At 36.2% G+C, this 22,743-nt stretch overlaps 1 protein-coding gene across 4 annotated transcripts in view; it reads right to left on the bottom strand.

Moving 5' to 3' along the window:
• Window positions 1-2,492: 2,492 nt before the first annotated feature.
• The window catches only part of DNM1L (dynamin 1 like), a 38,006-nt gene continuing 17,755 nt past the window's right edge, over window positions 2,493-22,743 (bottom strand). For 2 of the 4 annotated variants that reach the window (XM_080358540.1, XM_080358541.1), the window contains exons 4-18: window positions 21,937-22,008; window positions 21,279-21,365; window positions 20,320-20,482; window positions 18,350-18,470; window positions 17,602-17,733; window positions 17,109-17,315; window positions 16,790-16,910; window positions 15,390-15,545; window positions 15,189-15,278; window positions 14,291-14,383; window positions 12,673-12,729; window positions 8,974-9,141; window positions 8,261-8,370; window positions 5,926-6,085; window positions 2,493-5,093 (exon numbers count right to left, since the gene is read on the bottom strand). In XM_080358540.1, coding sequence (XP_080214666.1) covers window positions 5,037-5,093; window positions 5,926-6,085; window positions 8,261-8,370; window positions 8,974-9,141; window positions 12,673-12,729; window positions 14,291-14,383; window positions 15,189-15,278; window positions 15,390-15,545; window positions 16,790-16,910; window positions 17,109-17,315; window positions 17,602-17,733; window positions 18,350-18,470; window positions 20,320-20,482; window positions 21,279-21,365; window positions 21,937-22,008 — 1,794 coding nt within the window. In that variant the 3' untranslated portion in view covers window positions 2,493-5,036. Of the gene's footprint in view, window positions 5,094-5,925; window positions 6,086-8,260; window positions 8,371-8,973; window positions 9,142-11,465; window positions 11,544-12,672; window positions 12,730-14,290; window positions 14,384-15,188; window positions 15,279-15,389; window positions 15,546-16,789; window positions 16,911-17,108; window positions 17,316-17,601; window positions 17,734-18,349; window positions 18,471-20,319; window positions 20,483-21,278; window positions 21,366-21,936; window positions 22,009-22,743 lie in introns of all 4 variants that reach the window. The other 2 variants (XM_080358543.1, XM_080358542.1) reach the window with 2 other exon arrangements.

The raw sequence follows: 22,743 nt of genomic DNA, 5'->3' as shown, positions 1-22,743 counted from the left end.
ACAGCCGGGGCACCTAAACAACAAAACCTACATGCGTTTACCAAAATTATTTGTAGTAAAAGCTCTTATTTTAATTACTTAGAACTGGTTAATTGACTTAAAATACAGCAGCAGAGTTGGCTGGCTCATAACTTTGTTATTAAGGGACCCTCCCTGCCCCAGTGTAGTCACTTTGGGCCTTGGTTCCAGTGTTGTTTTCAAGGCTTATGGTAATCCTCGCTCTCAGGCCAAGGCAAATAATTTCCTACTGCAAGAAACTCCTACACAATACAGTTTTGCAGCCACAAGGGGAGAGGCCTGAATATGGTAACTCATCAACCTTTCTTTCTTGTTAGAATAAGTAATCTCAAGTAATGGTAATTCAGCTGGTTTTAAACCACCCAGCCTATGAAAAGAACGGGGAAATGGTAAGAAATGTTAATAGGCGGGGCGGGGGGGGTGTTTGTTTTTTCTTTACTTGCTGTTTGCTGTATTTGCCTCGTCAATCAAGATTTCAACAGTAATAAATTATAGCTTACTGCTTATACATCATAGCCTCTTCAGATTATTAAACTGTAACATGGTAGCACATGGAGTTATTAATATTAATTTCTGTTTCTAGATCCACTTATCTGCCTGATAATAAGATCTCTCTATCCCAGTCTCTATGATGAATAAAAAAAAGTAGTTGAGTCATTCCTACCTTAAAAAAAGGTCTACAGATCCTGTTAGCTCTCAGGACCAGTTTGTGTTGCTTGTTACTTTGCTTTAAACTGCAGTGATGATCAGCACTATCCTAGAAAACCATACGGAAGAAAAAAAAAATAAAAATCACAACTTTGATGGGAAAAAGGTGGAAGGAAGGAAGGGAAAGTTTTCATCCACTTAATATAGCTGCATTGTTCCTTAAATGGCAGCAGCACTATCGCAATACAGAAACATGCACCTGGGAACAAACTATACCGGTACACACCCATGTTAACCTCCAGAGAGACGCAACAGATCAAAATTGACAGGTACTTTCTGGTTGCAGGAAATAAACTAGGAGTGAGTTTCGTTTCTGATTATCTCCTGCCTTTTTTCCTTCATCTCCAAATGGTGCAGATACGCATATATCCACACATTTCAGCTTTGTTTAAAAGCATTAGTACCCACTTTGATGAGGTATTAAAAGGGCTTTATTTTTTTACAAATACAAAATAAAAAAGGGAATGAAATTCTTTGCATACAAGGTTTTTAGTAAGATCCATTAACTCCAAGAAATTCAGTCCATGCTTCCTTTTGACCAACTCCTAGTAATCTAAATCCGGTCCTGAATCTTTCCAAAGAAACAGATGGACACAACCACAACTTTTCTTGACTGTACGGGGTATCACAACAGAGCATTTGAATCAAGGATGACTGAAAATAAAAAATAATTTAAAAAGAGTATTCTTTCTTGGCTTGATCTTATTTCTCATGTACCTCAATACAGGTATGGTCAGGTAATCAGAGACATGGCTTGTTCAAAAAATATTCAAGTGTTAATCATGTCTACAAGTGTGTGATTTGGAAGTGTAAAAATAAGTTATTTGGGCCAGCTATAAACAGAAACAAACAAACAACATTTGTAGAGCATCTAGGGGACAGCAAAAACTAGAAGACATAAATGTAACATTGTAGCAGCTAGCAAGGAAGAGCTAAAGGTTGAACAGGTGTGCAGCAAGTCAACTAAAAGGGAGGTGTCGGAACCTGAAAGCACCTTCACTAGTTGAAACAGTCACTGGGCATAAATCCATATGCAGGTAGTCTACTGGGTTTTTATCTTAATCTTTGAAGTATTAATCATCTAGCTGTCACCTAGCATAGAGTTTAACTGGCAACACATTAAAAAGCATATGCATTTGAGATCTTCACTATCTACAGAAAATACTAGCTAGCAATCACTCTTCTAGCTAAAGGATTGAACTGTGGAAAAAAAAACAAAGAGAATTCAATTCAAGTGACCAAGAAGGGCACAACAGACTAGCAAGTTGTTTCCTTTGCTGTATTCCATAGGGCAGGGACCTGAGTTTACAACACTGTCTGTCATCTTTCAAAGTCAATCCTCCATAAAGCACAAGGTAAAGGCCAGTTTTACTTCAATCACTTCAGAATACAGTTTGAAGTGCACAGACAACCCCCCTTACCCATCTATTCCACTAAGTGAAATTTGTAACTGACTACAAAAAAACCCAAGTAATTTGACAAACTCTGTTCACATAGGTATACTGCGTTTTATTTACAGTAGTACCACACATAGGTCAGGTATTAATGTCAAACATGTACTATTCTAAACTTGGCTACAGTGGTTATTCTCCCCCATGATTGTGTTTCACTGGATAGCAAGTTATTTTAAGTTAGCTGAAATTTGTGCATTGATGGCAAAAGTACTTCTAGTTTAAATTAAATAAAGTGAACTAGAAGACATTTGTAAACAATCAGTCTAATTGGGAATTTTTCAGCTGCTGCCTTCCTCTGGCTTTTCCCCCCAGTTTCACCATTATTTATGTTAAAGGTGGCAGTAACAGTAGCATTTTAAGTATGGTTCAATTCTAGACAACAGATTGCTTAGAAACCATTCACAGCCACTAGCAGCCTGTCCACACTATTACATATGCAACTATATGAGAACTAACAACGTAGAACTGTGTGAGGTCAAATATACATAAGGCTGTACAAATGTAGGTAGTTGGACTGTTAACTTGTGAGAGCATGTAAGTCCTGCCACCTGAACCACAAGTCAGTTCAAAACTTTATTTCTGGAATAAATAATTTTGTGTATTATCTGTTTATTAAATAACAGGATTGTTACAGCATGGATTTTTAAAGACTTGCATTAAGGATTACAAATCCAGTTCATTTCTTGGCACTCAAACATTACCAAATTGAAAATTTCTGTGAAACTTAAACAAGAAGAGTCATAACATTTCAAAAAAACAAATTAACACTGTAGAAATCTCACATGACTTTACAGAGCCAGTTATCACTTGCAGGAATTTTTTAAATAAATGGAATTCATTTGCTTTATGCAGCATTTCAGAACTTTACAAGTCAGAGTATTTCTTCACAAGAGACTGTTGACTGAACTTTAGGAGTTAAACCTTAGGTAGCAGTTCACTTATGGACGGCTCTCCCCTGTTCAAAACAGACTTCTTAGATGTCGAAAGCAACGGGGAGAGAGGTATCAAGTGAATTCCAACCAGAAATGTAACTACTTTGACAAAACTATTAAAAGCTTTCACTGTTCACCAAAACTGATTTGAAAAGTGGCTTGCACTTGAAATTCACTACAGTCACACATTTGTTAATTCTGAGAACTACCATCCCTGGATACAACACAAGAAGTTAAAATTACTTCCTTTGTACTCATCACATGTAATGCATACATCATGACATTCTAGGCTGTTTAAAACCACAGAATATATTTGTGTTCTGCAGGGATTATTTCAGATCATGCATAAAAGTATTCAAAAGTTGCACGTCAGACTTAACTTCTTGTGCTTACATTGGTGCCAAACTGAAGATTACCATGAGAAAAATAATTTTTTAAACAGACCTTCTTGTAAACTGAGGTTTTTAAATTTTCAGTCCTCAGCAGCTTACAAAAAGAATTCCATTTTTGTTAACTGATGACGTGGGGAAAGAACTGAATATCGTAATAAAAACTTCACTATATTGGCCCAATATTGTAAAAGCAAGCCACGGATGTTAACAGCAGTGTCCTATTTTTCATGCAAGTTGTGTGAGATATAAAATTTGAGCAACACCATAGTAAACATTTTTACTTTATACAAAAAAAGTGAATCTGCTTGAAAAGTACATGCAAGTGCACTGGCTAGAGTTTAAATAAAGTTAAATTCATAAAAATTTAAATGTTTACTTTTTAAAGGCCAGTATAATCAATATTTATCTGTATGAATTATAATCAGAAGTAACTCTTCAACATAATTTCCAACCCACAATTCCCTAATTTTAGGATTGTCCTCAAAAAAAAAAGAAAAGAAAGGAAAAGGAAAGTAAAAAGCTACTTACAGCACAGTAAAATTTCCTCAAAAGTAACTGTAATCTCTGGTATAAATATTCCAATCCCACGGACTGTCTTTCATACTGTCATACATTCCAACATTTGCAAGAAGCTGTGGGGATCCCCTTCTCCCTGGCCAATTTAATCTGTTTTTAAAAGAAACACTTATTATCCCATAACAGTTTTGAAATCTGTTTTTATTTTTCCGTTCTGCCAGAACAAATTTACTGTCGGATGGTCCAGGGGCTTGGTCCCAGGGGGGAGGAAGGGGAAGGTGTTCTTGTACCTGATTATAATCCCCAATGTTTATACACAAGCTCCAGTGCACATTAATAACTTTGCACCAAACTTTTCAGTAGGCTGTTATTGTTCGCAAGCTCCAGGCTAATTCTTCCTACATGATACTCTGTTCAATGAAGTTTGAAGTTTTGTCTGCAGTTTTAACATTTGGGGGGGAAAAAATGGGGACACATATACATAGTAATACGGTAGACATCTCTACTGTGCTATAAAATTGATACCTCCATCTGTCATAGTGCATGCAATATATTCATGAAAGAAAATACTCGGTGCTCTCTTCTCTTCACAGTATTTAAACTTCTATTGTAAAGCAGCTTAAAACTATGCCACAAGACTACACCGTCCATCTTAACCACAGGCAACCTGTTTAGCAAGTGAGGCACTGGAACTTTAATGTTTTTTTTTTCCCCCAAGTTCAAGTGAGACTGTCACAGAAACAGTAGACTTGGTCTGCTTTAATTTGCACCAGAAGATGGTAAGGAAACATTTAGAGCCATATATTATGTGGATTAAATACAACTTATTTTGCAAAATACAGCATTTTTTTTTCTGTTTGCAAATCAAACCAACTGTCTTTACATGAGCAGATTTACACAGTTGCAGTACACAGATAAGAGTTCATAAATAAAAATTCTACTCCGTATACCATGCCTAGCAATTTTCAAGTCAAGGTAACCTCCGATGCATATAAATAGTGTGGCTGGTACAGTCTTCACCAAAGATGCGTCTCACGAATCTCTGCAATGATCTGACTGGCTCGCTGAAGGGCCTGCGCACGGAAAGACAGAAAAGCCAGAGTTATTTGAGTTTTTCTGAAGAGATTTCTCAGATATGACAGCAGCAGTATAGTAAATGTGATGTTAAAAAGGAAGCTAAGGCTAATAATTTTAATTATGAAATGAGTGTTAACAACCTGCAACGACATTGATTGACAACCCTGAACCCTTCCATCTGCAAATGATTATGCAAGTAGAAAACACTACAAAGCAAAAGGTAATAGTAAAACTTAGCATAGGTGTCATTAAATCATTTCTCTAGAGACATTAGTTAATTGAAAACTGAACTCCCGGTTAGAAGTAAAAAGACCTCACTGTCATAATTTTGAGCAACTTTTACATACTCAGTGTTCCAAATAACACCTATGATTGTCTTAATATTTTGTATTTATAAAGAAATTCTCAAGGGAGGCAAACTTTTTCACCACAAACAGTTTTAATGCTTTAAACCTTCCTCAAAATAAAAGGGAAACTGCACCTATTTTATATCACTTTTAGCATTCTGATGCTAAACTGAACTGCTGAACACGAAGTTAAACAAAAGCAAATCACTAAAACTAAATGTATAATTGAAAATAACACCAGATTACAACTTCTGCTTTACGCCTGAAATATAGTTTAAGTCACCTCTTCCCAACTAGTCAATATACGTAATCCTTTCTGGTCACATATTGCTTTAAATTCCTCTAGCAGAGAAAAGTAATACACTGGCATACTCTTAAAAACCAGCAAAACAAAACAAAAAGGCAAGTCTTCAAAAAATCTCACATTTATATGGTTTCAATTTCATTAATTACTCCCATGAGTTCCTGATCTTTTTAATACCTTTAGCATGTCAGCTGCCTCTTTTCTGCGCTGTGCCATGTCCTCAGATTCCGTCAGAAGGTCATCCAACAACAAGGATTTATACAGCTGGCCCACCAGCTCACTCTGAAGAGTGTCTTTCACGTGGTTCACCAGAAAATGCATCACTGCCTTTGGCACACTGCAAGCACATTAAGATTGTTTCTTCAAAAAGAATTACTCAAAATCAGGTCTGTTCTAGATTGAAGAATGCACAGTGAGAGCAAGTGGCTACACACAAACTTGGCTCAAACTACCAGGAATTTACCACTACCATAAATAAGTATCTTGTGCAATTTAGGAGCTGTTGAATTTCTCCCAAATAGGATAGCTGCATTGCAAAGAACATGATTATATATAGTGTAAAAAAATAAGAATAAATTACTTTGTTCACTAGAGATCAGTCTGAGTCTCCACTGTGTTAGGCATGGGAAAAAGCTAAGTATTTCAACCTTAGAATCAATCTTACTGTGTGTGTGAGAAAGGAAAGAGGCAAAGAAAATTCATATATCCGATCTTAACTTAGAAGACGAACTGAAAACAGGATCACTGTTCAAACACTGGGACATATTATCTCTGGTATCAGAGAGCAGAATGTGAAGGCAATTTAAAAACACAGAGTTTAAATGTGAAAAATACACTCGTATGGAATGAAGGCAGACAGCAACCAGTGAGAATCAAGAACAATTCATCAGAAAGACACTACAGAATCTGTGGAGCAATATTTTTCAGCTCTATGTCAGGTTAAAGCACCTGAAAGAAACCAGTGTCTTAGCTCTGATTTCCACGGCACTAAGCTTCTTGAAATTCGAGGTACTGAATGCAGCTGAAGCTGGTTTTCTTTGGGACTTAGGATATGTGTAGCAGTACTCTTCTGAAAAAGTGTGTGGAAAAAAACCAAACCATACGAGTGCACCTCAGGCTATTTCATCAGAGTGACAGTAACCAACAATAAAATCACTGACGATTGTTCCCAACTGGGAAATGAAACCTTTCAGTTTAGACAAGCTTGTTGCTGCAGTTCTTAGCAGTGGTATTTTGCAACTGGAGTGGGCTGGGAGTTGATGCGTAATCCACCATTACTCATTAAGTACGGACAACATCGCTCTCCTCACGTGCCCACAGCCCTAAATAGAAATAATTTTTAGGGGCAGATCAAGGGTTTTTGCTCTTTCTCAATGTGCTGAGAATTGCATTGCATTGCAAGGTCTACCAAAAGAAGAGCTTAAGAAAGCAGCCTAGAATACTCAGGAATCCTAGTCACCTGGCTAAGAGTAAAAGCAGCCCAAAATTCAGGATCAAAGCTGTGTGGGTACAGATACCATCCAAACCACCCAAGTAAGAGACTGAATTAGTTCTGCAAGTATTATACAGCGTGGACATAAGTACCCTCTTTCCTAAAAATATTTCTGAATTAGGCAAAGATGTCCAAACACAAATTTATAATGTTTGAGATAGCATTTTATGTTTTTCATTATGTATGCATATTTACTGCAAAAAATGTGAACTGTTTATTTAAAGTATGCCAGAAGGTAACACTACTAGTACTAACACTGCAGTAAAATTAAGGTAAACAAAGCAATTCCTTGCCGTGAAATACTAAAAATTATGCCGAGGAGAATATTAGTTCACTAGATAGAATAAAACTTATATGACTTCACTAATCTGTTCTAAACTCTGTTTTCCAGACTCCTGTATTTCCCATATATATATTAATATTTATAAATATATATAAAAAGTTAGGTCTTTCCACATAGACTTAAACAAAGAGAAGCTTTACATCATTCTTCATTTTAAAAAGTATGCCAGTTTTAAAGCAAGGCTTTAAAGGCATTTTCCATAGTCGCACACTGCAGAAATACCACTTTTACGATATTTTGATCCTTATAGTTAAGTATTAGAAAACTTAGGCACAGTAGTTCCTATTTGATCTCCCTCTCTGAAATAAGAGGATGGCAAAGCTGAGTTCCATCAGGGCTACACAGCACCCAGAGTTGATCCCAGTTATGTGCTGCAAATCATCGATCTGAATTGTACTATGATCTGGAAAAGCAGGCATCTCCTAAATAATTAATCAAACCTTTAATTTTACTTAACACAGAACTCAAACCATTTGTGAAAACAAGTGCTTCTTCAGGCTTCTTAATTCTGTGAAAGGGTAAATTTTACTGCTGCTGTCCCTTCTAAAGAAAAAAACCCCATGTTTTCTCTTTGGTTACAAACATAAGAACATGATAAAGTAACAAGATTATATATGTGACTCTTGAGATATCACAACATTTGTATGGCTTAACATTTCTAGAAAGTTTTGCTTTACCTGTCCTGAATGTTCTTCCTGACAATAAGGAAGTAAGATTTAATAAGTCGTTCAATCACTTCACAATCTCGTTGCTCACGGGCAGAAAGCTTGCGTGCGACAGGTACAGGCTATGTAAAAAGATAAAGAACTCAGTTTACCAATTCTGCTCATTTGCCTAGGTAAATAAAACTCAAGCAGTGCAATCTACAATAAACTACAGCTCTGATAGTTTGATAGATGTAACCTGTCTTGCCACAGATTTCTAATTCTTCATAAATAAAATGTCAAAATCCAGATCTGCAAAACAAAAGTCAGAAGGCACCACTACTAAATTTTTTTTATAAGCTCACTAAAGGAACAAAGCTCTCCACAATACTTAAAGGATCTTAATCTATTTTTACCGTAAGTGGCTTTTATTTTTAATGATTCTTTTCCTGTAATATTAAAATGCCAACTTCAGCAAAAAAGAGCAGGCATTTGAGTTGAGATATCAGCTGAGATTTGTTTCTGTAGAAAGAGCGATCTAGACGAGAAGTCTATTTGCACAAGAATTTGTGAAAGGAAGCCAGTTATCTCAAATCATAGGCTGAAACTGGAAGGGGGCAGAAATGAAGGATTGGGCAAGCAAGGAAGGAGAAGAAGAGACTGAGAAGAGCTCTCTGTCCCTGTAGTGGTAATTATTTACAAAGATATGAACTACAAAGAGGAAGTATTTGTCCTTCATGACTCACCACATCTAATAGGTTTACAGCATGTCCTTTCTGAGGACTGGCAGGTAGGGCTGCAGCTGGCTTGGATTTTTCCTCTGCAGATACCTCTTCCACTTTGGAGGGTTTCAGCATTCCTCTCCAGTTGCCTGTTCCAGGCTCCTGAGGCATATCTCCCGCTCCAGGAGCAGCCTGCACAAACAGCACAATGGAGAAATATGGGAGGAGTTAGAACTTGGGCACTGCAAAGAAGTGTCTGATCAAATCTTCTATTGCTGAGCTATAGGTAAGACTCACGATTAGTGTGATTTTCATATGTATATTCCCACCATTCTATTCTTCACATTCCCCAACTTTGTTCTCCATTTGCTGATTACAGCCGACACAAAGTGGCAGTAAAACGAAAGCTTTTACAATTCACATTCTTGCTAATAATGGTATGAAAATGCCTCATAGATAATCTTCCCAGCATTTTAAGGGTCTACAAATCACTTCTGAAACATGGAATGGGCTTTCTACATCATTTGGCTTTTACCACTTTTACACCCTTTGGCTTTTACCACTTACATACACCCTTGGAGCAACACAATCTATACTATCAGGATCACTCTGAAAGTACATTTTGAAGATCACCACAGCTCTTGGAAGACTTGAATTTAAATTATTTGGTATTTTATTTGATTATAAATAGAAGTTTCTTACAATAACAGCTAAAAAATATGTACATTTATGTTTCCAGGTACCAAAGCTATGAACGTATTTGTGCTGCCAAACTTCAACACACAGATGGCATTTCTTTGCACCAAAAATAAATAAATAGACAGATAAATAAATAAATAAATAGATAGATAAATAAATAAATAAATATCCACCCTCTGGAAATGAAGATCAGAGTTTCTGGGGAGTTCCAGACAAAGAATGACTCACCCATCCCCTGAGGAAAGGACATAATACCTAATATTGGGAATCACTGGACAGAAGAAATATTAGTAGATGGTATCCACCACATGTCAAATTAGTATTAAAAAAAGACTGTTTATTTTGATGTGGAACAGTGGTAATTTTTACTTTGTACCTTTCCATAAGCCTAGTATCTGCTCTATTTACTACTATGCTTTAAAATCTATTGCTGTTTGAACTACTACAACTTATGTCTTGCTTCAGATATAGGAAAATAAGCTAAATTAATCTATTTATCTATTGTGTTTAAAATTGAACCACCACAGGCTGATCTTGAGTGTAAAAAAAGAGTGAGAAACAAAGCACAGCAAACAATATCAATAGTTGCATACCAGGAGGAAATCCAGCTAAACTGTGCATATCAGAAATTTCATTACAATTGCACAACTGTTCAGAGGTGCTGTAAAAAAATACACGATAAGAATCCAAATCAACCTCTACTAATAAGAGAGAGCTATTGATGAGGAAAGCTCCATTACATTATTTCTAATTGCAACACAGCTATTCAAAATGGAAAAACTGCCTATGCCGCTCTCATTCAGTATCGCTCCGGAGCCTGCTCCATCCCCAAAGTAGCTTCAGAAACCAAGCTACATTCTTTCACAAGAAACGGTGTTAAGTATGTGTCACCTCATAAAGGGTTTTGTGGGAAATACAAATTAAGCCAAATTGGGCAGCTTCCTTCAACTTCTTAAATCGCAACAGTATCCTAGCAGGAGCTCTTGATTTCTTAATAGATGTCTGCATTGTGTAGAATCTCTAAAACTGTGATGAAAATAACAGTTAAAATTTGACTGCTGACTAGATTTTGACTTTAACTACTTTGTTCAGGACAGAAATGGCAGCTTTGCACTAGAAGCTGAATGTGCATATGCAGTGAAGCAGAAAGCCTGAGTCCTCTTGGTACTCCCAATACACAAACTTGTGATTGCCCATCTTTTATGACTCCAAGTGAAAGCAATTAGCAAAGAAAAAGTCTTTACATTAATGAGCTGTTATTTTAACATGAGAGACAGCACACCTAAAGCATAAAAAACAACTACTGCAGAACACATTTCACAAATATAAGTAAACCAGGGACTGAATGATTACGTGGAACAACAAAAAGGAGGTTCAGTTTGAACAAAGCCTATAAAGATTCCCTGCGGGAAGCAGGAAACTCACATTTTTAGCTTATCTTCTGTCCTCCTTCTTTAACTGTCAACACATTAAGAACATGCAGTTTAACAACCATGCTGAACACTTTTGATTACAATACTGTTGCACCAAACAATCTATTGACTACAGTCTGAGGGAAATTATGCTGCACACTTGCACAATATATTACAACCAAGAGTTGAAACAGAAAGCAGTGACTTTGCCCCCTACTGACACAACTTTACCTGCCACTGCAGATATCAAAATCAGTAATGCTAAGTAATCTACACTCTGTAGGGCATAATGTGTCAGTGACAGAGCACTAAATACAAACTGCTTTCCGTACTATCTGCGGTGCACCACAACAGAGATGTGCATGCAGTGCTTATACAGGAAAAAAAAAAATAATGAAGACAGACCTTGCCATCAGCCTCAGCAGAAGCAGCAGTAACAGCCTCCTGGGAAGCAGGTGGCAATGCACCTGGAGCTTTAGTAGACTAAGGAAGGTGAAAAATGCAGGGAGGGAAAAAAACAAAATTCAACTGAAGACCACAAAATCTACACTTTTACCTACTAGCATCTTTCAAAATCCTGAAAAGAAGATATTTTGAATCAAAGCAGTAATATAAGCAGAAAAAAAAAAATAAACAAACAAAAAACCATCTCCAAGACAGTTAAGAGATTTTGGGCTTATCTGGCTGAAATTTCAGTTCAGCTCCTACACTGATGATATAAATATGAAGGCAATAAAAAGAAGGATCAAAGAGCACTGAAAGCAATCTCTAGATAGCTACCTAAAATTCCCAGTTCACCATCAGGTGACTTCTACTGATTAAAGGCAGTAATATTAGATCCATTCTGGGACCTTGTCTTACTTTTTAAGCTAACAAACTTACTGAACTGATTTCTATCAGCTGTAGTAACTCCTGCTACAACCTGTGAGGAGCTTAAAATATTAAATACCTAACTGTCTAAAATTCCAGCTGATTGTCAGACCATTCATTTCTACCACCAGGCAATGTTTTCCACGACACTTGGTTCTTCCACTCATGAACTTAATTGTAATTGAACTAATACCAAAACCTGGCAAAAATACACGAGCTCCAGAGACAGAATGCATAATGGCATTATGGTGATCAACTGAAAACATCACCTCCACCATCTTCTCCCAAAGAAAGCAAGACTGCAATGAACTGCAGCTTTAAGGGTGACTTAAAAAAACAACCACCAACCACCAAGTCACTATGCTGGCACTCTGAATATTTTAAATCACTTGTTTATCTTTTGAAATCAGTGTGTCTCAGCCATATATTTATGTATGCAAGTTATGACTACACCTTCAAAACCTGCAGGCATTTTAAGCCTTACCTCAGATGACATTCAAGTAATAAGTGTAATATTAATGTAAATTTATAGACAAGTCTTCAGAAATCTCAGATTTAAAATCTGCTAAAAAATGCATCTTTGGAAGAAGAAAATAATATTCCACTTCTATCTTATGAAATGTAAAGAAAAATGTCAATACCCAAGACACTTACTAGGGCAACATATCAAAGTTTCCAATACTCAGATTGGATCAAAGTAGAATACATTAAACTTAATAAATAAAATTCAACATTTACTTACCTTGTCTCGTGGCACAGCAGAAGGCAATTCCCGGGCTAGCCTGTTACGCCTTTGTTCCTTGAAAAACAATCCAGCAAGACCTCAATTATGTATTACTCTGTGTAAACACATCTGCAAGATTCATCTTTTACAGACGACTTTCATTTTAGAGACAACACTAGTAACTTTATCTCATCCAGAGTCATTTAGTCATATTATGATCCTATGAAAGCCTCAGTTATTTGGATAAAACTGCTCTCATTACCTGGTCAAATGTAAATTCTCAATATAAAAACTTATGCAAAACATTTTTCAACACATTCCATAATCAAAGCTAGATCCTTTAAAAACCAAGATTAAAGATACACAGTTTAGCCTAGCACAGATACCCTACAGCCCTCATTAACCTTTAAATCTTCAGTGTAATCTAAAAGGATTTGATCCTGCAGCGAGCAGGTTTAACTATGATTAGCCCAAAAGGAAGAAGGAGGCAGAATTCACTTTATAACAAAATAATTTGAAGCAATCAGGACAAAGGTCTGATTTTTCTTGATATTAAGAATTGATTGTCCACTGAATAAGGATAAGATGTTTTACGTGCTTTGCTTCTTCAAAAATTTCAATGTCCTGTTCAGGAAGATGTTGGAAAAGAACTAGTTTAAGTAACACACATTAACACAATAATCTCATACGTTCAACTTCACAAAGTCCTAATTTTTGTACTCATGAGAGTTTGCATACACATTGTTTCTGAACTAGATTCAAGAGCAGTCTACCAAGGCAAATTAAATTGTATATCCAGTCAATAGAAAATTCTTTACAGAAGAAAGTAAACGCTTAGAACTAAAGAACTAAAGTGATAACATACGCATCTCAATAAAGAACACTGCTATGAAAGAATGTGTTGGATAAGCAGGGGAACACAAGATTAATAACGAGCTCTTAGATGGATGAAATACTGCAACAAAATCAGATTGCAAGAAAGAACTGAGCAGACCAGTTGTAGAACAACTGCTTCTATAGAATGATGATGGCAACAAGTATTATCAATCAAATATGGGCTTAAAAAAAAAAAACCCAGAAAGACTACTGAAATTGGAAAAGGCTTATGGAAGACTGATGGAGAAAATTGTCTTAGGGAAGCATGGTAACACTGATATTCACAAACAATGCCAAAAGGAAACAGAAATTAGAACCTAAATAGATAAAACAATACTTGTATTATACTTTGATGAATACGAGGAATATTATAGCTATTGATTCATACTGTCAGAGACAAAATGCAGTTACTTCAACATGAAAGAGCATTTCACAACTATTTTAAGTTTTTCTTCTATAAATTTCATCTAATAGAAAATACTCAATTAGGTACCCATTTTACTTTCCAGACAGAAATACAGACAGAATTGTTTTCAGTGAAATACCAACCACTGTTCCCGAATTTAATATGCAATATAAATCTAACAAATCAACAGCTCACAAGAAAACACACCGTATTTGTAATATATCACATTTTTCTACTTCAAAATGTAGAAGTGTGCTTCAGTGAAAGCAACTGAAGCATTTGTTCTTTTACCAATCATTTAGGCTCTCACTTAAGGGAGTCAAAAGACTTTTTAAAGATAATGTATTTTCTTACCTCTATGTTGTTATTCATTAAACCACAGGCATCAGCAAAGTCCGGATGTTTGGTATTGATATAAGCTAACTCAATAGCCACTAGATTATGAACCTGCAATGCAATGTCATTCATAGTTCAAAACTTCAGTGAGCAAATCTAATACTAGTGACAAGCAATGACCTACAATGCTAGAAAGCAGAAGCTCACTGTCCACAGCAAAAGACTGTTCTTACTGCCCCAAAGACATTGAAGTTCAAATCCAGAAGGCAAGAAGGGAATTAATTCATTGCAAAACATGCAGACCTTAAGCCATTTTAGATGTTACAACGTTTGAACCAGTAAGAGATGGGTCACTATTGGGGACAGTGAGCATACAGAACAATTTTTGCTTTTCACATCAAACATATGCAAAGTCTGAAAGACTTTGTTTCCTCCCCAATAAGCAGACTAAAGCAGACTTTTGCATTAAAACATATTTACTCAAAGCTAGAAGTTGAATTTTTAGTTCTCAGTAAAGGGCGTTACAAGCAAAATCAACATTTGGCATTGATTTTATCTGCAAACACAGAGCAAGGACTATAATTTAATTTTCATCATTGCATCCCAAACTCTACAGTAAATGCACAGTTTCTGTTACAAGGGAGGAAAATATATCAGAAAGACTAGGAGATGTTAAATTGAAACACGTAAGCTGAAGAAGGCTCCCCCCATCCCTTTGCTCCTTTGTTTTTTATCTATCTACTAGTGTATAAGTTTCAAACCATCTAGATATTAAGTATCTAGCTACTTAACAAATACAAGTTAAGATTCCTTTAATAATTTGGGTCCCTGTCATTACAGATAAAACAGAAGCATCAAGAAAGAATCCAGAAAACACACACTTTTCCCAACAAAATTATAGTAGATGGGAAATTACCATTTCATTTGTGACAGGAAGTCTTCTACGCAGAAGACAAGTTACTACTTCGACTATGGCATCATGCAATTTAGGAAATCTCAATAACTCCTAAAAACAAAACAAAAAATTACTGATGAGACTTCCAGAATCTTTTAGGGAAGTGAAGGACAAAAAAAAGCCCAATTATTCCAACTATAATTCTGAAACATGCTTTTTTACCTGTGTACTGTAATTACTACAATGTTGGATAATCCTCTGCATTTCTTCATGAACCAGCTCCACACAGCGCAAGCTGGGCTCTTCTAAACGTTTGATTTGCCTTTTTACCAGCAATTCAAATGAAACTTCAGGAACAAACAAGGCAGGACGGGGACCCTAGTACAAAAGGAGGGGAAAAGCTGCTGAACTGTGTATTAAAACAATAAGCATTTTTGAGAAGTAGCATCTGACGAAGCCCGGAATAAATCAGGTCACAGTGCTCGCACCCAAAAGAACACTCAGAATAGGTCTTGGGGGTAAAATAAGTTACAAGAATATTTAAATATAAAATCTGTAAAACAACGTTATTACTTGTAAGAAAAACTCTGTGATAAATAACAATTAACCAGTATCTTTATAGAATCTTGATGATTTATACCTACTAATGTCACTCTATGCTTACAACTATGAACAATTTTTTCACATTTTTTATCCAAGTTTAAATTAAATCTATTATAAGGCAAAGCCATTATCTTCCTAACTTTCGAGAGAAAAGTTACCACCATTTATTTGACAGTCCTGGCTGTACAGGTCTTACTGCAAAGCAGGTGGGTTTGCTGTTCAGTATAATCATAACACAGTGGCACTGATTTACAGTGTTTGAGATAATTTCATTTATGACCATACAGACCAATGCTTAGCTATACATAACACATTTTTTACCCTAAATATCTTTTTTTTTTTTAATTAAATGACCTGTAGTGCACTTACTGACTGTGCAGAAACCTGAGTGTCTGTACACACCCAACAGAACACAGTACAAAAGCAGACTGATGTGCTTGACATCCAAAGTCAAGCTCCAAGGAGTGAACATTCTACATACTGCAAAATTTAAAAGTGAACTTACTCTGTTAATTCTTAGCAACACCAGCTCCCATATTGACAAGAAACCAAGTCTGTCAATGTAAACACTGAACCACTGAAGAGTTGTGTCCCTCAGATAGAATTAAAATATCTGAAAGTGGCCCAGCCCATACATTTCAGTCTGAGTCTTCATAACTAAAGTTAAGTGCTTAATGTGAAATAAATGCAGAGGCAATCTTCCATCACCATTTCTGTAATACCTAATAGCTTCAGCATAGGGTTGCCAAAGCTGGGCCTGAGCTTTAGTTCAGCCTGTAAATAACAGTAATGAGTTGCAAGAATTTACCTTAAACTCATTCAATTTAAGATAATGGTTGCAAATTTGGATATTGTTATTTTTCCACTTAAAATACCAAAAAGCAGGATTCAGCCCCTTCATATTAACTCATTCAGATAAGATCATTAATCCATGGCACTCAATGAGCAAAAATTGTTGACACTTTATCTTTAAATCAAATATATAGCAACTATACTTAGAAATAGTGGAGAACACTCACAGTAGCGTTTCTAATGGCAGTCAGAATGTCAATTGTGTTAAGGCCACCCAGTGGGTCAACAGATTCTAAAGTTCTTCCAAAGGTCTCATGAAAAATGTAACAGATTCTGGCTCCACCGCATCTGAAAGAATAAAATAACAACTGAAGTAGCAAACAAGAGAAAAGCTCTCATTGTAAATATTTCTTAAAGTTGCTTGGATTCAAACATTTTTGAGTATGTTACACTCCAGTGTAGTACTATGGCCAGTGAAAGCCAGCAAAAGCCACTGGGTCGATCTAACTGCTCAGTCAATATTTTAGAAAAACATTTGGTACTTACAGTTCGGAAGTCTCTATGTATTTTGCTGTTCCTTCAATCGTGTTACAATATTCTGTGGCAAATTTGGTTATAAGCTGCAATAAAGTAGCACTTTTATCCTCAACAGGTTCCCCATAGCTGTTCAGGAGAGATTGGTACTGAGCAGCTAAAACATTGATTCTGGTTTTCAGTTCTGGCAAGCAATCCCTGATATGATGCATCAGTAGTCTAAAAACAGAAAACAGTCCCTCATTAGAAGGGAGGAAAAGTTTCAGCTTTATCATATCCATCAAAACAGACAGACAGTAATCAGCAAAGTAAAACATTTACTCTGGAAAATTACAGTAAATGCAGAAACTGAAGTTGGAACCAGAGTCTTCCTTAATGTATCACTGTACAGTGCCAATAGAGAAAGGAAGGATAAAAGTAATGTTTACACATATTTCTAACACACAAATGTGTATCTTAAAGTATCTTTAAAAGCATACATTTTATTTTACATAATATGTGATACCTGTTCAGTGTTCTAGCAAGATACTTGGTTCCGTTTCGATTGGCTAGGGAAGGATACTTCTTTTGAAGAAAACCATACTCATCACGAATGGAATCAGCTACACTCTTCTTATTATTAATATCCAACTGACTCCTGAAGTTAAAAAGCAGAGTTACACACTATTAAAAAGATACAAAGTAAAAACAATTTACACTCCTCCTTCTCTAGACAGGACATCTGACTGGTTTTTGCTTTACACACATAACTCATCTTGCTTACACAATAAAGGGTTTTACTTGTACCATGCAACATAGTCAATAAATCAGTGTGGGCAGCAGAGGTAAACAGACTAAGCAACACTTTTATCAAAACTACATGAGATTTGACCTACCTAATGCAAAAAAATTGAACGAACAGTACTATAGCCATATGCAGTTATCACTAATATATGCAAGATCTGTACTGGATCAGTACTAATGTGAGCAGCTTGACCAGGAGCATCCCTCAGGCTAAAAAACAACAGTGGAAAGAAGTGACACTACAGCTCTTTTAAATAATTGTTCTTACTCCTTTCTAAATTAGCAGTTGGTTGAATGGAAGAACAGACAGGCTTTTGAAAAGTGAGCAACAATCTTCTTGCTTGCTTATTCAAAAGTTTATTTCAACATCAAGTAACCTTATTCTTAAAACCATATTCATAGTTTAAAAAGACAAAAGCATTACTTCATATTAACACAGTTTTAAAAATAGCTTCAATGTGCTCACAGACCTGTTCACTACTCCAATGATGCCAAGTTTGACTGGAATCACTCTTCCCATGAGCACATCCATAGCATCAGTGCCAGCATCCATGAGATCCAGCTTTGTGATAACAGCGAGGGTTCTCCGACCTACCGAAAGGAAAACTCACATGGATGTTTTGTCTTGATCAGGGTAGCTAAAACTCGTCCTTCACATCCTCAGACAGTGCATGAAGTATAATGCTGCAAACCAGCAAAGACGAGCACAAGACTATGTGGTATCAGTCCATCTAGAGCCCCTTATTAACAGGATTATAAGAAAGCATTTGGCAGGTAGTGCTCCCCACAAATATGTGGTTAAAGAAAAAGGTTTAGGCACCATGCACTTTGAAGTTATAGTCATTACTGATTACAACAAAGATTTTTACACACTACACAAGGTTGAAGGCCTTACTAAGCATTTATGGAGAAGACTAAGGCAGGCAGTTCACAAGTGTGAGTGGACTGAACATATTTCTAGCATATATGTAGGACCAGATATAATGGTAAACTGTTTAGAACTGTATTTGAAATATTACTGCCCATTGGAGAAGCTGCTAAAAGAGGCAACAGACTCACTCCAAGCATAGTGGATCAAATACACAGCTGAAAGCCCCAAAGGACTGAACAGCTTGAAATCCATCCACTGAAGAAGCTTTAGGGGATTTAACTTTGTTAATTAAACATATTTGTATTGAATATGTGACTCAATGTTTTCTGAATTAAAATTAAGCTTATCAGATGCTGTGGAGGAAAAAGTAACCTGAATTCATTAAGTAGGTAAATATTGCACATCTAAACAGGTAGGCTAACACACACAGGATTTGTCTGGGACCACAGTTATCTCCTGGGCTCTAGGGTCTGAAAAATACACAGCAATAACTTTTCCTTAAAATATAACAACACTTTTTGAGCCTAAAAATAAGTATTTCAAGTTCTCTTTACATACCATTATTCCTACAGAACCAGCAGCATGAGCTGCCTCTCCAGACCTTTAAGCTTTAGAATTTTGGGAAGTGATCCAAAAGTCACAGCTGATCATTTTTACAGGGGTACATTAAAAGGAAAGGGTCTGCTGCCTTGAACCAGGACAATTTGACTGAGAAGACTGCCAGAAGGGGCTCTCCCTCAAGGTTACATGGCTGTAGAACCATAAAGGCTTAGGCAAACAGGGCAAAGTAGACTACAGAGTTTGAAAACAATCAAGAAATGTTATACTTTATGAGAAAAAAAAAATTGAGGGTACAGCATATCAACACTAAACTTTAGCCTAATTTCAGTATACCTGTTTGCCAAGTATACTCTTCCATATTCTTTCAAATCACATAGTATCATTTATTAGTCAATAGCACTTCCCATAAACAAGCAGCAGGCACCCAGTAGTTTCAGATCAGTTTCAAAGTCAGTACGTAAATATAAAATTAAAATAATCTTTTAAAATATAATTCAAATCAGTTCTGTCATATAAATGCAGCCACCAAAATGGACACTGACAGTAAATATTAATTTTATTCTTACTAAAAGCCACTAATTAACAGCCAGTCAGTCAATTACTAGTTGTAGGATGGCATATTTTTACTAGTAAAAGAAACTACATTGGACAATAAAGCATGAACTCATCCTAACAGACCACTGTAAACTACTAAAATTCTCAAAACCACCAACATTCTGTAATGCTGTTTTGCTGCTCAGGAAGCACAAGTGGCTCCTATGACTACTAAAATAGTTCTTTGGCCTGTTTGTAAGCCAGAAATCTATTGGATATGAATTCATCACAGCATTCTCTGAGTTGCAGAAACTGCAGCAGGAAGTCTTAAGCAAATATAATAATTGTATTTTCTAGGAAATGCAATTGCTTTTTTTTTTTTTTTACTTTTTGCTCAAACAACTTTAGTTTTATCTTAGAATTTAATTTTAAAAAGAAGCTGGACAACAGGATCTAGTCTTTCCTGCTGCTTACCATCTGGATCCACCTCCCGTGCAATTTTAAGCGCTTCTGAAGTGGCCATGTCTGTGTTAGCAGCTGTGACTGCCAAAATAATTGAATTTGGGTTGCTGATGAATTGAAGGATTAGCTCTCTTATTTGAAGTTCAATGTCCTTAGGCTGATCACCAACAGGCACCTAGAGAAAAAACAACAAAGAACTGTTCAAAATTGTGTAATCATGCTTGTATAAGACCACTCATTGAAAGTTCACACTGTATACCACAGTATAAGATAAAAGTTTTCCAGCCCTCTACTTTCCTCTTCACAAACAAACAGGAAAGGAAAGGAAGATCTTGAAAGATACAAAAATAAAAAACACTCCTATAGAAATAAGAATCAACTATTTGATACTGCTGTCAAGATGACTTAGTATCCAAAAACCACCTGCACAACTGGCAGAATGGGGTGTGTATGTGTGCACAGGCAGGGAAATAAGTCATCTTGTCATCTTTGTGCCACAGAAAATGATTTGGTATGAATCCTGAACAAACAGGACCTGAACGTTTCTTCTAGCGTATCCTCTTTTTAAATGACTTCTTACACAAAATATGCAGAGTAACTTCCAGAGAAGCAATGTGGAAAACATTTTCAAATTTGTCAACTGCCCATCTCTCTGTAGGTACAACTTTGAAACTCCGTATGCTATCTTTTCTACTCAGAAGAACCTGCAGCCCGCATGCTTCAGATCCCTCAGTCGTATATACACAGAGGAAGAACTTAAGCAAATCTACCTCTTACAACAGCAAAGAGCACCAGAAACCCAAATCTTACACCAGAAGACGGTGACATCTCAAATTTATATAACCAACTACCTAACCTGAGGAAAGCTGTTTATCTAAAAATACAGAATAATGCCAAAGAATGAACATACACACCTTGTTTCAAAATATACTGTTCACAGTGAGTCAGGAGAGATACATTCTGCATCTTACCTTTGTCATTCCAGGTAAATCCACAAGAGTCAGATTTACAACATTAGAGGAAAAGATCTTAAGATGAATAGGTTCAGGACTGATCCCCTAGAAATATATTAATAATAAAAATTAATCACTGTACTGGATTATTTAAGTGTACCCTTTAGAAAGCCAGAAACTGTATTTTCACATAAGAAAAACTTTTCTTCCATCATACACCTTGTAACTATGTGGTGAGGACAAAAAGCCAGCCACATCTGCCAACAAATCCTTTGGCTTTGAAAGCAGCCCTGTTCTCCTCCTCAATATAATCCATAAAAGCTTTTTTACTTCAGTGATTACATAGATATGTAAGAATAGAACACCCAATTTTATAGTTACACATAAAGCCATGTATGTGGAAAAAATGGAAGCAAGTTTAACCTGAAGGTTATTTTCTGCACCATTATTACAGAAACTTTGAAGTAAAGCAATAGTAATTCTCTGCAGTTTCTTTTAGCTGAAATCATTTATCTCATGAACACTGTGAAAAAATCCCAAGATAGCAAGCAGCATTACTGTGTTCTTCATTAGAATAGTTCAATGCCTTTCACTTTTAGCTGCCAAAAGTGTTTAAGAGAGGTTTAAGCAACAAGAGAATCTATAGTAAGACAAAGATGGACAGTGCAACAGTTACCTTATTATTTCCTGAAATCCTTTCTGTTTCATTTTCTATTTCCTGACGAATTTCATCAAAATCTGTATAGATCTGAAGTATGGAAGAAAAAAAATGTTTAAAAATCAAAGAGAGCATCCACTTACCTAATTGCAAAACAATGCTTTCTTCTCCAAGAGAAGGTTAGCCCTTAAGCTAATGCCAACAACCACCAGTGCTAAAAATTACAGAAGTTGGAATCCTGGTATTTAATCTGTTGATTAATACCGTGAGATTACAGTTATTAGCACTTACTACCCCATCGATGTCAGACAAGGCATAGAACAGCGTTTACCTAAAGTGAATTTCAAACACTTAATTCTATTTTCTGAAAAAAAATACCAATCCTTTGAAGTTAATAAACATGTAGCCTGAACCTCTTCTCATTTCGAAGAGGATGAGCAAGGACAGAGTTTCATTTCAAAATTTTTTCCACTATTGTCTGAACTATTCTCCAATCGAAAATAAGCTAGTACAGAGCTAACCTTGCACAGGTTCCTGCTGCCTTCCCCTCTACATTATATTCCATTTCTAGCACCGCCTAGAAGGTAAAAAAATCAGCTTAAAGTGACAAACACTGTTCAAGGCCAGGCTGGACAGGGCTTTGAGCAACCAGATGTAGTGGAAGGTATCCTTGCCCATGGCAGGGGGGTTGGCACTAGATGACCTTTCATGCCCCTTCTAATCCAAACTCTACGAAATAATTCATCCACCAACAAAAAGCTGACTTTCTTCAAGCAAGGAATTAAGTTTTGACTCTCTTACTGAAGTTCTAGTTCATCTCAGTTT

Source organism: Nesoenas mayeri, assembly GCF_963082525.1.
Source record: "Nesoenas mayeri genome assembly, chromosome: 1".
Classification (NCBI taxonomy): domain Eukaryota; kingdom Metazoa; phylum Chordata; class Aves; order Columbiformes; family Columbidae; genus Nesoenas; species Nesoenas mayeri.
This window is presented reverse-complemented; position numbering and strand designations above follow the sequence as displayed.